This window comes from Ascaphus truei, chromosome 4, assembly GCF_040206685.1.
Source record: "Ascaphus truei isolate aAscTru1 chromosome 4, aAscTru1.hap1, whole genome shotgun sequence".
NCBI classification, from domain to species: domain Eukaryota; kingdom Metazoa; phylum Chordata; class Amphibia; order Anura; family Ascaphidae; genus Ascaphus; species Ascaphus truei.
The window spans coordinates 126,811,952-126,827,058 of NC_134486.1; the positions used below are offsets into that span (position 1 = coordinate 126,811,952).

The 15,107-nt window shown below is 39.9% G+C and overlaps 1 protein-coding gene across 1 annotated transcript in view; it reads left to right on the forward strand.

Annotated features, from left to right (window-relative positions):
• MTHFD1L (methylenetetrahydrofolate dehydrogenase (NADP+ dependent) 1 like) overlaps positions 1–15,107 on the forward strand; it is a 336,871-nt gene that overhangs the window by 101,314 nt on the left and 220,450 nt on the right. Inside the window, exons 12-15 of the mRNA XM_075596571.1 lie at positions 6,437–6,573; positions 7,918–7,964; positions 13,621–13,728; positions 14,560–14,634. Coding sequence (XP_075452686.1) covers positions 6,437–6,573; positions 7,918–7,964; positions 13,621–13,728; positions 14,560–14,634 — 367 coding nt within the window. The remainder of the gene's footprint in view (positions 1–6,436; positions 6,574–7,917; positions 7,965–13,620; positions 13,729–14,559; positions 14,635–15,107) is intronic.

Genomic DNA, 15,107 nt, shown 5'->3' on the forward strand with positions numbered 1-15,107 from the left:
ATACATGGTTACAAATACAGTTACATAAATGAACAAGGTATACTTTATATACAAGACATTGCATGCACAGTTAAAGAAAATATATATTATGAGCGTATGAAACAGTTACAGACCAGGTTAAAGTGTGAGACAGTCTTAGATTTGAAAGAACTTAAGCTGGTGGTGGATGTGAGAGTCTCTGGTAGGTTGTTCCAGTTTTGGGGTGCACGGTAAGAGAAGGAGAAACGGCCGGATACTTTGTTGAGTCTTGGGACCATGAATAGTCTTTTGGAGTCTGATCTCAGGTGATAGGTACTGCATGTGGTAGGGGTGAGGAGCATGTTCAGGTAGCTGGGTAGCTAGGGTAGATAGGGTAATAAAATATTTTTAATAACTTCAATCCACCCACTCTGAGTTATAGAGTGCTACTAGCACAGCACCATTTCTTACTTATTAACAACTTATGACATTCAACTGAGCAGAGGTTACCATTCCCCCTTCCCTACCAATATACTACCATTAATTGCTAGTCAACCATGTGACCGCGTCGCCGCGCGTAAAAGACAAAACTCTTGTTTTCCATTCCAGCGGTCGCGCCATCGCGCTTTGTGCACACACACACACACATGCCGACAAGTGCCTGCCCCATAGAGGGCTGTACTTTGTGTGCGGCACGCATGCCGTCACGTGCACGGCCACCGGGGACTCAGCCTAAGTAGGGAGGCCTGTATCTTTCAATAGTCTTCATTAGCCTTTACCACAAAGGGGGATATGATAACTATATAAATATATTCAAGTTTAATACAAGGAGCTATCAATAGAACTATTCATCCCAAGGGCAGTGCAAATGACACGGTCATCCCTTAACGGGATCCCTTAAGGTTGAAGGGAAGGAGATTTCACCAGCAACAAAGAAAAGGGTTCTTTACAGTAAGGGCAGTTACTATGTGGAACTCATTACCCATGGAGACTGTGATGGCAGATACAATAGATTTGTTTAAAAAAAAGGTTTGGATATGTTTTTAGTAAGGAAAGGTGTACAGGAATATACCAAATAAGTAAACATGGGAATGATGTAGGTCCAGGGAGTAATCTGATTGCCAATATTAGGAGTCAGGATATAATTATTTTTTTCCGCTTATGAGACAGTGTTGGATAATGTTTCATTGGGGTTTTTTGTTGACCTTCTTCTGGGTCAGAATACTGTTCATACAAATATAGGATAAGTATCCTGTCATCTAAATTCAGCATAGTGTAGGTTGAACTTGATGTACGTACAGTTGTGCGAAAAAGAAAGTACACCCTCTTTGAATTCTATGGTTTTACATATCAGGACATAATAACAATCATCTGTTCCTTAGCAGGTCTTAAATTTAGGTAAATACAAACTCAGATATTGTCACGCTGCGCTCACCACAAACAGGACGGAAGACCGCGGGGCTGAGGTGGGGATTGATAGGCACCGACCCACAACCACGCAGTCCTGTCCGGAATGCGTAGTCCTAGTCGTACCGCGTCGTAGGGTTGGAGAGGTCAGGGTAGTCAGGGTACTTGCCGTGTTCCAGGGTTGGAGAGTCCGGGTAGGTAGAGTTTCGTAGCCAAGGTCCTGGGTAATAGAAGGTAGAGTAGTCGAGTAACGAAGCCGGGGTCAAAGTGCTGGAGAGTGTAGAAATCCAAGTAACAGGCAGGGTCAAACAGGTCAGACAAAGTTCAAGACAAAACTAGACAGCAGCGGTGAGCACAATGCATAAACAGGAGTTTATGCTCAGCAATCAAGGACAGGCAGAAGCAGGTATATATGTGGGAAGGGTCCAATTACCTTGCAGGGGTGTGTACTGATCCACCAATGGTGTCAGAGAGACACTGATCAAAAACAGCTTGCAATTAGGCTTTCCTGATGCTAGGTCTGGTTGCCGGGCAACCCGCGCGCGTGCGCGATGCGCGTCGAGACGTGATGACGTCATGCGGTTTACTCAGCAAGTCTCCGCCTGTGGGAGGCTCCAGCAGCTCCCTCACGTTCTCCTGCTTCCTGGTTGCCGAGCAACCCGTGCGCGTGCGCGATGCATCTCGCGGAGCTCCGCCATCACGCCGCTGCGCCTGCACTGCCCTGGCAGTGCGTGGGCGCATGACTCTGCCCCGTGGTGCTTCCCTGAGTCGGTCTCCGCGCGGATCAGAGGCAAGTGTGACAGATAAACAGCAACACATGACATATTACACCGTGTCATGATTTATTTAACAAAAATAAAGCCAAAATGGAGAAGTTCTCTGGTAATGCCACACAAGAGACCAAGGTGTGTGGGCATTCTCAAATCCATGGCGTTTTGTCGCCACCAAATCACAGTCGGCGTTTGGCCGCAGACGGATCCTCCGTAGCCGATTGGCCGCTTCTTAGGTAAGGTTTGTATTACTGTTTAGGGTAGAGGGTTAATGTTAGGGTTTTGGCGGTTAGGGTAGGGGGTTAATTTAACGGGTTTTGGCGGTTAGAGTAGGGGGTTTTAGGGTAAGGGGTTTAGGCACTTACCGTAGCGGCGAAGTGGCTGGCGGCAGGTTCCGTCAGCGGGGTTAGTCGTGGCAAAGCGCCGGCGGTGATTTTACCACGGTGAAACGATCGCGACCAAATGTCCTACACCGTTGAATCCATAACCCAGGCACAAGAATGCGGGACAAATATAATGGGATAACAATATATCACTATTCTGGGTTCATGACAACAATCGGCCCATTTTGACCTTTAAAACCCCCATTTATTTATTTTTAGCTTTTATTATAAGGCACCAGAACATCAGTGCAATGGTCTGCGTCTGAATTAGCAAAAATCGGCCCTATTTTAATTTTTTTTTTTTTTTAAAGATCTTTAGTGTAAAGATCTCCCAATAAAAAAATGTTAGTCTGAAAGCAACTGGAAAGAATAAGATGTTTCCAATTAGTGATGGATTCTTTCGCTTGAGCTTTAAAAGGGGTCTGAATGCAATAATATCCCTTTCTTGGACAGCCGGAGTTAAAACGGCGTACGGCTTTTCTTTGGGAATGTATATTGTACCTTCATGAATCTGCATGGAACCTCTTAGCTATACAGGCTGCTCTGTACAGATCATGCTTGCAACACCAGCTATCTGCTGTAAAACAGAGAAAGAATGTGCACTACGAAAAAATGAGAATGAGCTTGTTCTTCTGTAGTCTGTGCTGCTTGAACATAGCATACATTTTTTTTTTAAATTACAAAACTGCCCTTCCTATCCTGTTGAACTTTGTTTTTAGTATCTTTGTGCCATATTTTTGTTCCTGAGATACCGAGCTCTGCCAGGGACTGTTGTAGAAACCAGAGAAGTCCTATATTTTCTTTTCGTTTTAATTCACGATCTTTTGGAAAAAAAAATATTAGATTACATTATATTATTTTATATTCAATGTTATTATACGCTCTATAATTTTATAATATAACTCCTTTATTCCAAATATTTTTTTTCTAAAAGGACAAAAGATTTTCTTGAGGAACAAGGTTGTAACCTAAAATGAATTAAAGTATAGATGCATCTAAACTCCACTTACATGTTGGGGATTTAAAGAAGTAAACTTTTCCACCTTTCGAGCACTACCGAAACTTATCTTGCTTTATGAATCCAGCCGTACAAATGAAATAGCCTTTCAAATTTGGATCAGAATGCATAAGTTGTTCTTGATGGTACAGTGTTAAATAGTAGGGAATATGTAATCGGTCTTACCTTTCATTATAAAAGAGTTTATAACCATGAGGGTGAAGCCATCAGGTAGCTTTAAGACAATTTCAAGCCTGCATTCATGTCACGGTAAGACCCCATCAGCAGGTCCTACACTACCAATTTTATACTGTGTCCTTTTGTATTTCTTCCACTGCATAGAGAAAAGCGGAATCAAAACGAGGATATAGTCGATAGCATGGGATGCGTGGCATGTACAGTATGCAGCATTAATGGGGTTAACATTTAGAAGCACTGTATGTGTAAGCTACAGTGCAGATAACACTGGTTGAAAAAACAGTAGTGCCCTAATAAATATAGTTTGTTTTTTTTTAATCTAAAAAATATTGAGTGCAAGAAGAAAGAAAAACTTCCCATGGTTATTGCTACAGGAAAGGTCAGTACCTCTTTCCTAGGGGAAGAAATCTCTTTATAGACTACTCATTCACACGTGGACCTGTTTATTAAATCGAGGTGGAATGGGCGAGCTTAAACTAAGGAGGGGTTATAAACCTCCCCCCAAAAAATCAATTTACAATTTGACACACAGTCTTAGGAAGCTCAAAACCCAAACCCACTGCATTATATATGTATATATTTGTTTGCATATTGGAGTGCTACTGGGAAAGGGACCTCAACAATAGACGGAGAAGGCCCAGTGCACATCCAATAAGACACATTATTTAGTTCATTATTATGTTATTTCTATGTTGATTCTTAGAAGTATGGGTCATCTGCACGGAGGGAAACAATGATCCCATGTTACATCGATTTATTTCCTAGTGTAAACTATTGAAGGAGTTCACAATAAAGTATGTGATTCCGGATGAGGAGACAAATGAAATGTTGGTATTTAAGATAATGTCTAGTGGATCTGCAGCGTTAATCACAGGTGATTAGGGATGTCTTTCTCTTGTGTGAATACTTTCATTTGGTCATAAGTGAAAGTACAAGATTGTTTTGGGGGCTTTGACCAACCAAAATAAATGTCAATGGCTATCACAATAATTATGGCGACCCGTGTCCAAGAAAGACTGTGGACCATATTTACTTCGTTAGTGGTGGACAAAAATGTTAAACTTAAGAGCCAGCTAGAATTTTTAGGAGCCAAAGTTTTTTTTGGTGGGGGGGCAAACTGCGCCCAGCTGTTACGGTCTCTCCTCTCCCCCCCTCTCCCCGCCCCACTCAACGTTGGTGCTTGTAATCATGATGTAATAATAATGGTAAGCTGAATGAATATAGTTAATTTTAGTTGAATTTGTAGCGATCAGAGGATTTCAGAGATCTTACGTTAGGGACGGTAAATGGTCATCATGTTCATAAAAGTCCTGGTTTTCCGGGAAACTTCTGCAGAGGCTGGGAAGCAAAGTTGTAGTAAAGTAAGCACATGGCTAAAATGTTCTACTGTCTGCATTATCATTCATACTCTTAAGCATCGTCCTTTTCAGTTATCAAAATCGCTCTCAACGTCAGAACTGTTCCAATATTTATTTTTCTTGACTTTACAAAGGACCTGAATTTCAATATGAACATGTAAACTTGTACCAATTTAAACTCTTGTAACACAAGTCTGGAACTGTACATGACGTGCTTGTGGCCCAAACCCACTTTGCACATTGGCACCTATAGGTTTGTTATGCTGTTCGGTGGTCCATCATGCATGTTCGTGATGGTTGTACGAGAAGAAGCTCATGCATAACTACAATGATCTTTTATCCGCAGATAAACTGAGCTCAAAACTTACACAAGCTAACAGGGCTCCAAGTAAAATAAAAATCGGTATAGTAATCTGGAGGAAAGCTCATGCTTTAATACAAAGAATACAATATGGATTTTAATTTCAGCATTTGAAATCTAAATATCTTCCAGCAGTCATCCCGATATTGACATCCCGATATGGTTTGCTGCCTCTTCCCAGCTCACTCAAAGTGGCGGAACAAAAATGATTTTGTTACCTTTTAATGGACCAACAAGTTGTGCTCTTCTTTAATAAGTTGTTATCAATCATCTTAATACCCTTCCTTGGAATAGTAAACCTGTACAGAAAAACATTTTTGTGTTGTTTTTTTTTTTTTTTTTAAACCTTCCCACCAAACATTTGCCCAGAATGATGTCTCCTCGTTTTTATGTTAATCATAACCACAATAATTCAATTTGGCAGCTGCTCGTGAAAAATGATTGCTGATATTGATTACTGCTCTAAACCACGGTGCGTTATAGTATTGTGTATATTAGGTATACGATCTGTCTTCAATACTTTTTGTGCATGCACTGTCTTTGTGCTTTTTTTTTAACTGTAAGTAGTATGTTGAACAAAGACTTGCATTGTCTTTTAATGCTCCCTGAATCCAATTTATTTCATCCTCTCCAATCAGCATATAGAAATTCTCATGACAGCAAAATTGGAGCTAGAGGCTGCATTGCCACAGGCATGATGATGGATAGTTTATTCATGAAGCTGGATAGACGCTATGGTTGCATGAAAATTCCTATCTGAATCCATTATAGTTCTCAGAACTCTTGCCAAAATAATTGTCTCTCTTTTTTTTTTGTCTTGTATCGCACCGAATTGTTTAAATGCACGACGTAACCAGTTCAAGTTAAAAGTTTGTAGTAGCCATATATGCACACGGGTCTAAGCTGACCTTTTCTTTTTAGATTCTACTTAGAGTAATCTTCCCACAGTGGTGCGGGATTTGAGTGTCCTAAAGTGTTTCATCATATTGCGTTTCTTTCCTTAGAATAACACCCACGCCCCTTGGAGAGGGGAAAAGCACAGTTACCATTGGACTGGTGCAAGCTCTAACAGCACACACTAATGTCAATTCTTTTGCTTGCCTGAGGCAACCTTCGCAAGGACCCACTTTTGGAGTAAAAGGTAAAGTACGGTGTTCATATACCATTCATACCACTGCTATGGAATGAAACTTCCCCCGCACATAAAAGCGCAGTCCTACAAAGGATGTGTTTAATAAATGAATTATGGGTGAATGATGACTTTTTTGATCAGATTTGTGCACATCCCTCCTTTTCAAATGACCGACTAGGAAAAAAGGGCAGGATAAGAGCTTTTCGAGCAGTACAACCAAACCTACATTTCAGGTTAGAACGTTAAAAAAATATTTCCAAGATCTATATCCAGAAAAATAATTTCAAATACTTATTTCCCCCCCCCCCCCCCCGCAATCTCCTAGTTTAACCTTACTGTATTTGTCACTAATACATGTCAATCGATAAACTGCGGTACTGCACCTTTTAAGAAATTGAATTTGTTTCTTCGTGTTAGATGCTTTTTTTTCCTTCTCCTTATACGGTGTGGCACTTACTTCTGTGCTGTGGCACAGGGAATTATAAACGGTTTGCAGTCGACGATCCCGTCTTTGGCAATTGAAATAGAAGAGACAAGCTATTTTATGTAAGGTCATGTGGAGCTTATGGCGGTTTCCGATGTTCCTCAACATCAATGGACAGTGGCTCCTGTTTACCCCAAATAATTTGACTAGCACAGGTTTTGTGTTAAATGTACTGACAAGTTATTTTACATGAGTTACCTTCACTGGTAACTTGCCCACGTGACGTGGAAACAAAAAAAAGTTATCTATTGGCGCTTAAATCTATTACTAAATGGTAAATAAGTGACTTATAATAAGGGCTTAAATAATAGTGAAAATTCAAACTCTTAAGGTGAATATGTGATATAGTGAATAAATATATAAAATAAGGTGCAGCTTCAACCCTTCAGGTAGATTGCTTTTCCTCAATCCAAAAGTGTCAGGTATCCAGGATGTTTGTGGGGAGCGCAGATATATATGTGGAAAGAAAAACACACGCAAAATAGTGCAAATATGCCTTTCAAATAACTGGATATTCAGTGAGTTCTTAGTAGAATCCAGAGAAATTTGTACTTACTAATATCCCAAAGTACAAATATACATAAAGGTATCTTTTATCCCGAAATAGCAGCGGAACCTTTAAACTGCTATATTGTGTGCCCAGCTGCTACCGGCACCACCTGCGGAGTCGAGTATTGTGGAAAGCAAGTGGTCCTCGGAGCTGAAATTAACGAGGTTCACCTCTGGAGGGCCTCTGCTTCCCACCCAATATTAAAAAATTGTTTCATTAATTGAATGTGAATGTTTTTTTATTATTATTCTAATTTGAATATTGCAGGGTGTGTCATTTCCTTTAAAAATGTATTGATACATTTCTTTTCCTTTTTCAGGCGGAGCTGCAGGAGGTGGATATGCTCAGGTCATTCCCATGGAAGAGGTAAAAGAAGCAAATGCAACCTAACTTTGGTCATCGTCTTGGTCTTTTGGAATCCAGTCGAGTATCATCTTTGTCCAGCAATCATAATTTCTTCTTGCGATATGACTGGCCTACGCCATTTTAATTTATTTACCCTTGTGATTATCACATGCTTGTTTGCTTCCGGACACATTAATCCTTTTCCCTGTCTCTTTGAGTAATACCCATCATATATTTTTCCATTATACCAAGAGATCAGTAACTTCTCTGGGCTCAAAAATAGAGAGGGGGGGGGGGGAAGAGCAATTGATCCCAGCAGTGGAATGAGTCTGAATCCTCTTACTGCATATAGTTCTATTATATTTATGCATCTAAAATTTGGGAGTGCAACCATTTCCCTAACCCAGAATTCTTTTTTGAAATGACGTACTATATACACAGTATATTTTATTTTTAACGCTATTTTCGTGATCTTTTGGCGCTCTGGAAGAAAATCTAGTTGTGAGGTTTTTTAATTTTGTTGGTTGCAATTATAGGAATAGCTTTTGTGTTTACATTTATTATTTCATTTCTTTAATATGTAATATATTTGATATATATTCACAGATATAGTATCTTGGAGGTTTTATCTCCTTTTTGCACCATATTTTTTCTCTTTGTGTGTTTTTATATATATATTATATCCCATAGCCTCTCTTGCATTCCCAGTAAAATCAACCCCACACTGATGAGACCCATCAAGGTTGAAACAGCTGTCTGTGGGTGGTTTTCTGGGTATGCACCTTAACCCTGGCTGTGCTCAAAGCTGTGACCATGCAGCAAGCTTAAGCCTATAGGGAACCATGTTAAAAATGGTTATTGAGGCAAAAAGTGACACTGTGTGCTCATTTGCATGTCATTTCCCAGAATCCCTTGTTGCAGTGGAAGTGCTGTATGCTGGGTGATAATGGGGAAAGGCGGGGTTGCAGACCTGCCTAAGACATGCAGATGAGCATACAGTTATATTTGCATATATATATATATATATATATATATATATATATATATATATATATATATATATATATATATATATATATAATGTGTGTGTGTATATATATTTCTCTCTGTCTTTCAGTTGCCCGAAGCAAGTTACATATGTGCGCATAGATGGAATACAGTGGTTGAACTCTTTCCTCTTGAGGCATGTTGGAAGGTTCCATTGGAAGATTATCCTGTTCCTTCCAAATGCACTCTATGCTCATTCTCCTATGGATTTAATTTATAAGGTTGCCATGCATTGATACTTGTTGTCCATGATGGACTTAGTTCTCGAGTTCTTCTAGTACTATGCCATATATTTTGATCTTTGTAGCGTTAACAATGGTCTACCTAACATTCATATGTTGGCCCACATTCTTAATTCTGCAATTTCTCTGATATGTTCCTGGAGGTCTTCTGGATTGGTTGCAAAAATAACAATGTCACCTGCAAACTGTAGGTAACTCAAATGCTCACTGCTGATTTTGATGACGTATGGTTTGGTCTTGCTTTTCGCCTGGTTGATTATGCTCTCCGTTATGTGTTCTTGTATAATTTCTGCTTTTTTCTTATCCTGTTTTGTTAACTCCAGTTTCCCCTGCACTTTCAGCCACAATATTAATAACTGATTGTCATAGTATAGCATCTCGTGCAAGCGGAGGTGGATTTTCAGCTCTAGTTTGAATTCTCTGCTGCTATACTCTACTTGAGGTCTACATGTTGATTAGTGTTTAGTTTTTTTTATAACCGGTTTTTGTCCCGATCATCACATTAAGGTGGAATTTGCAGCAAAACGATCACTTCTAAATGGTTAAAGACAAGCAGTCTTCAATCATGTTTGTGTGCAAGGACAGGGGTGCTCCATTACAGTCCTCAAGAACCCCCAACAGGCAAGGTTTTCAGGATATCCCTGCTTCAGCATTGGTGGCTTAATTCGTACAGATGGGCAATGTTTGGGACGGATTTGGATTCGCAGTGGATTGCCGGTTCCTTTGATCCATGGATCAATCTCAAAAAGGGGATTTTTTTTATTATTGCCAATGCACTCTGCGGATTCACAATCTGTTGACAGATTTTTGGAATCTTAAGAATCTGCCAACGGATTGCTGAGTCCGCGGATTGGAGTCTACAAATTGTATCCAATGGCGGATTTTTACGTGTCCGCGTGCATTAAAACCGAACAAATCCGTCCGCGGGTTTTACACCGCAAAACGGATTTTGCGGGTAAAATGCGAAAACGTTTCAGGAAACTGATTTCGGCGGATTCGCCCATCTCTATTACTCAGTCCCTGCTTCAGCACAGGTTGTGCAGTCTTCGACTGAGCCACCTGTGCTGAAGCTGGGATATCCTGAAAACCTGACCTGTGGGGAGGGCTTGAGGACTGGAGGTGAGCATCTCTGTGCTATGATATAGTTCATTACATCTTTGATTTTATTGGGTTCAATCCATGTCCATTTTCTGTTTTGAAATTTTCCTGAAGAAGGAATTCATGATATTGAAGTTCTCACATTCAATATATTCTACCAATCTGTATCCAGCTTCATTCATGTCGTCGCAACCATACTTACCCACAATGCTTCATCTTTCTGCTGGATTCCAATCTTGGCATTGACGTCTCTCATAATGATCTTGACATTTGCCTTTGCTGTTAAGTTGATTGATTTCACGGTAGATGTCTTCCACTTCACTGTTTATGTGGCTTGAAGTTGGGGCATACACTTGGATACTGTCATTTGAAGCCTTGTATCTTTTTATCAATGAAATGATCATTCCGACTGCTCTTTCTGGTGAACTTTCATACTCCACTATGTTGTTTTTTCTTTTCAATGGTGATAGAAATTGTTGGATGGACCTGGAATTCAACTTTAATTTTCCCTTTTAATATTACATTTTTCATGGATTCCAATTTTTTGTCCCAAGACACTACATTTGTATCCTGTTTTAAAGCGACAATCTCCCAGCAGCTAATCGTTTTTTTTTGTTTCAAAATTTTTTATTAGGCATATGTACAATTACACATTTATACAGACATATCTTTGCCTAATACAGGGTTTTTTTTTGTTTTTTTTTTAAACATTGAAAAGCCTCAACATGCCTCCGATCCCTTTTAGTGGATCGAGCAGGGCAGGCGAGAAAGAGTGAAAAAGAGCGGGTAGGGTGGGTTCTCAGCCTCCTCCTTTGTCTGTCGGAGACCCGAACCGTATCCTTGCTATCTAGTATCTGGGTTTGCTCCATTTTTTTTTTTTTTTTATTGCAGCTAATCGTTTTTAACGCAAATGATAATCGTATCTTGCCCCCTTAAAAATGTATTTTTTTGTGGAGGTTTTTAAAATCCAGATTTTCTTAAGCGTTTGAAAGCTGCACTGGGCTCTGGGGAGAGGTCCCTTTTAACCTATAGGACACCTAATATTTCAAACACTTATCTCCTGAATAGAACAGATTTAAAAAATTGCATTGGAATGGAAAAACAAGATCGCTCTCTATCTCTCTCTCCGAATCTCTCCTTTTCGCTGAAAATATGTAACCAAGCTCAGAGTGAGAGAGATTAAAAAAGCCTCAGAAAAGGCAAGTGTGGTGCATGGTAAAGGGTTTATAGTTAGTCTGTGAAGATCCCAAGAGATCCAATATACCGGCACCGCACAAGAGTGTCACGGTAGCTTATGAGAAGATATAATGAACACCAAATATCTGGGTTGAACTGAACGAGGCTTAGATATAATAAAATATATTTATTCCTTAAAAAAGGTGAACACAGCAATATAGTACAATTAACAGGCAAGAAGGTAACACTTACTTAGGGTTGGAGGATGGAGAAGTATCAGCTAGCAATTCTCCAGCAATCCGGTGACATTCCAGGTGGAATCAGAAGCACAACTAAAAACTGTAGGGTTGACACAGTTTATATTCCTGTGTAACCCTATTCTTAACATTGAATACAGACTATTGGTGAACAATTATCTGTATCCAATCCCTAACGTGGAGACACAGATTAACCCATGCCCCCCAGCTAATTAGCCCATGTGTACTGGGACTCTATGGGTAGCCCCATAATTAAATCAGGGGCGACGACCAGTCTACCAAATGAAGTATCTGCATTGTTTGTAGGTGTAGATATAACACTTACAAACCACTCCAGTTTGATGATTCTCCACCCTCAGGTAACAATTAGAGTGGCAGAGTCTGTTGATTAGTACTTGGTCTGTTGATTAGTACTTAGTGTAAACAATCAGGGCAGTTAACTTTTGATCACAGTGCTTAGGCTCAATCAGCCGGCTGCCCTTCATGACCTATTAGCATAGCAGATGGAGTCTGCATTTTCAAAACAGATCCAAAATACCATACATATACACTTTAATATCTACACATATTAATAAGTTCCATTCTGGTGGGCTCAGTGGGTCGAAATTTGCCAGTTTTTAATGCCTACAGTGACTCCACATATTGGCCAAATATCAAGTCTCTGCGACCTCCAGAACTGGAGATACAGAAATGCACTTTAAAACATCTTTAAAATACAGGATTATAATGAAACATGGGAATAGGGGAACATACATTTTCCTGACATGACAAGGTGTAAACCACATTCCTGGACCGCAGTCCAGTTAACCCCTTGCCTCCCTGGTGAGGTCAGGGGGTGGCCATATGGGGTGCAACCCCTTTAATACCGGGCCAACCCCCTCTCCCTCTACAAAGAGTTAATCACAAAGTGGTTATTTGGGTCAAAATGCACACATATGCCCGACGTTTTTGTTCCCAGGGGAACCTTCTTCAGGGGAAAGAATAAACCACTTTCTGTGATTATCTCTTCTGCTGTGCCAGTATATTGGATCTCTTGAGATCCTCACATACTTTAACTATTAACCCTTTACCATGCACTACATTTGCCTCTGCTGAGGCTTTATATATATCTCACAAAGGAAGCGCAGGCTCCATAGCATAAATCTGTGGAAAAGAGGGGTCTATTAAAATAGGAGAGAAGCACGGTCCACAGGACCTGCACTTTCAGGAGGGTAAAAGAACACAGGCATTTGAGAGAAATCTCTATACAGCGAACGGCAGCACGGGATGAGGGGCCCACGGTAGATCAGCTGGGCACTTCAATACCAGATGATTTCGGCTACCAGCTCCTGCCACGAGTGTAATAAACCCCCCTTTTACACAGATTTATGCTATGGAGCCTGCGCTTCATTTAGTTTTTTTGTCTGTAGGAATTTCTGTGGGTGGCTATCCCACTAAAGAAGCTGCAGAGTGCTCCAAAGGATTCGTTGGATAGCAATTGATTTCTTCCCTCTGGATTTTGCTTGGGGAATTGGTTGGATTTTTGATTTTGTGTTTTTGGACTTTATTTTTAGGGACTGAACTCCTATCACTGTATTGTTTACTTTGTCATTATCACTGTGATTTAATAGGTATTGTCACTTAAAAATTGCGCAATTTATTAATCAACATAATATCACACATCACTATTATTAAAACAAAATATATATATTATACTTATTTTCACACTTTTAGTCCCTTCCACAGCATTGTGTGTATGTGTGTGTGTGTGTTTGTGTGTGTGTGTGTGTGTGTGTGTTCACCTACAAAATGTACAATTCAATACATAGACAATGTATTTAATATAATATATATATATTTCTCTTTTTTCCCTTGTAGTTTAACCTCCATTTGACTGGTGACATTCATGCTATTACTGCTGCCAATAACTTGCTGGCTGCTGCCATTGATGCCAGGATCCTGCATGAAAACACTCAGTCTGATAAGGTGAACGTTCCGTACGGATTTCTTCAGTTCCTTCACTATCATGTTTGCATAGTTATTGGGAAGTACTGCTGCGACACACTTTATTCGAGCAAATACCCGGTATGTACCTGGCAGATACCTGGAATGCGCCGCTCCTCACCTCTGGCAAGCCCCGTTGCATTTGCCTTCCCAGCCTGGGTTCATGTCTGGCTGATGGGCGGCTGATCTGTTAAATGATAATGATTAGGATTTAATAGGCTGCAATGCTTCACGTGTCTACCAGATGGCATAAATTCATGAATTGTAATGCAGTATATATATATATACTGTGCAGTATTGCAGCCAGAGGGAATAAAATGCTTCAATCCCTGCCGGAAAATAACTCAATGCACTCGGGCAGAAAACAGTCACAAACCTCAAAACACCCGGGTATACCCGAATTCGTGGGACTAGCCGAGCTCGAATAAAGTGTGTCGCCAGTGTAGGATTCTAAGATTTGACTCACAGCTGGTTTTTACAGTATGTACATTTGTATCTCTCATTTATAATATTGCAATGAAAAGTACACACTGGAGCTAATTTTTTTAATGGTAGATATTGGAACCTTTATGTTTTGGATTGTGTCATGCAAGCAATGTACGGGATTATAGCCAAGTTCCCCAAGCTCCTTGTGTTACAGGGCAATCCTGCATTAACTGCCATTGAGTTTATTGAATCTCCCCCCTATGTTTCTGAAAACTCTTCAGTGCGGAAGCTTGTCAAACAAGTCCCTGATCAGCACTAATTTGCCTGTATGCAATTTGTGAGATCAAGTTACATCTTTGTGTGAACATGTCTATATATATCTTTCAGGCTTTATACAATCGTCTCGTTCCATCAATTAATGGTGTAAGAGCCTTTGCACCAATCCAGATCGCTCGGTTAAGGGTAAGTTGCATTATTTTTATAGCATATCAAAATATCACTTTTGAGTAGGGTTGGGCAATATCAATATTTTCACCACGATAACGATATTCAGAAATTTATCGCAATAACAATATACGGTATCACAATAAATTTGTTAAAATACAAGTCTGAAAATGTTCTAGTAAATCTAAATAAAATGTGTTCTCAAAATAATTAAATGTTCTTTAGAATTACCATAACAGAGACCTTCCCAGACCCTTTCCATGTCTGCACGGCACCTTTTCTCACCTACACTGCTCCCATCACCCAAAAATCCCCTCATCTCATCGCTCTCACCCGAGATACTCCCTCCATTAAAAAAATAACACATTTAATTTATCAAATTAAAAAAATTATATTAAACAGATTTTTCGACAATATAGAATTGTTGAAAAGTCTGTTTTAATTCATTTTGAACATTTTCATTAAGGTTGAGTGTGATGGGATGAGGGGGA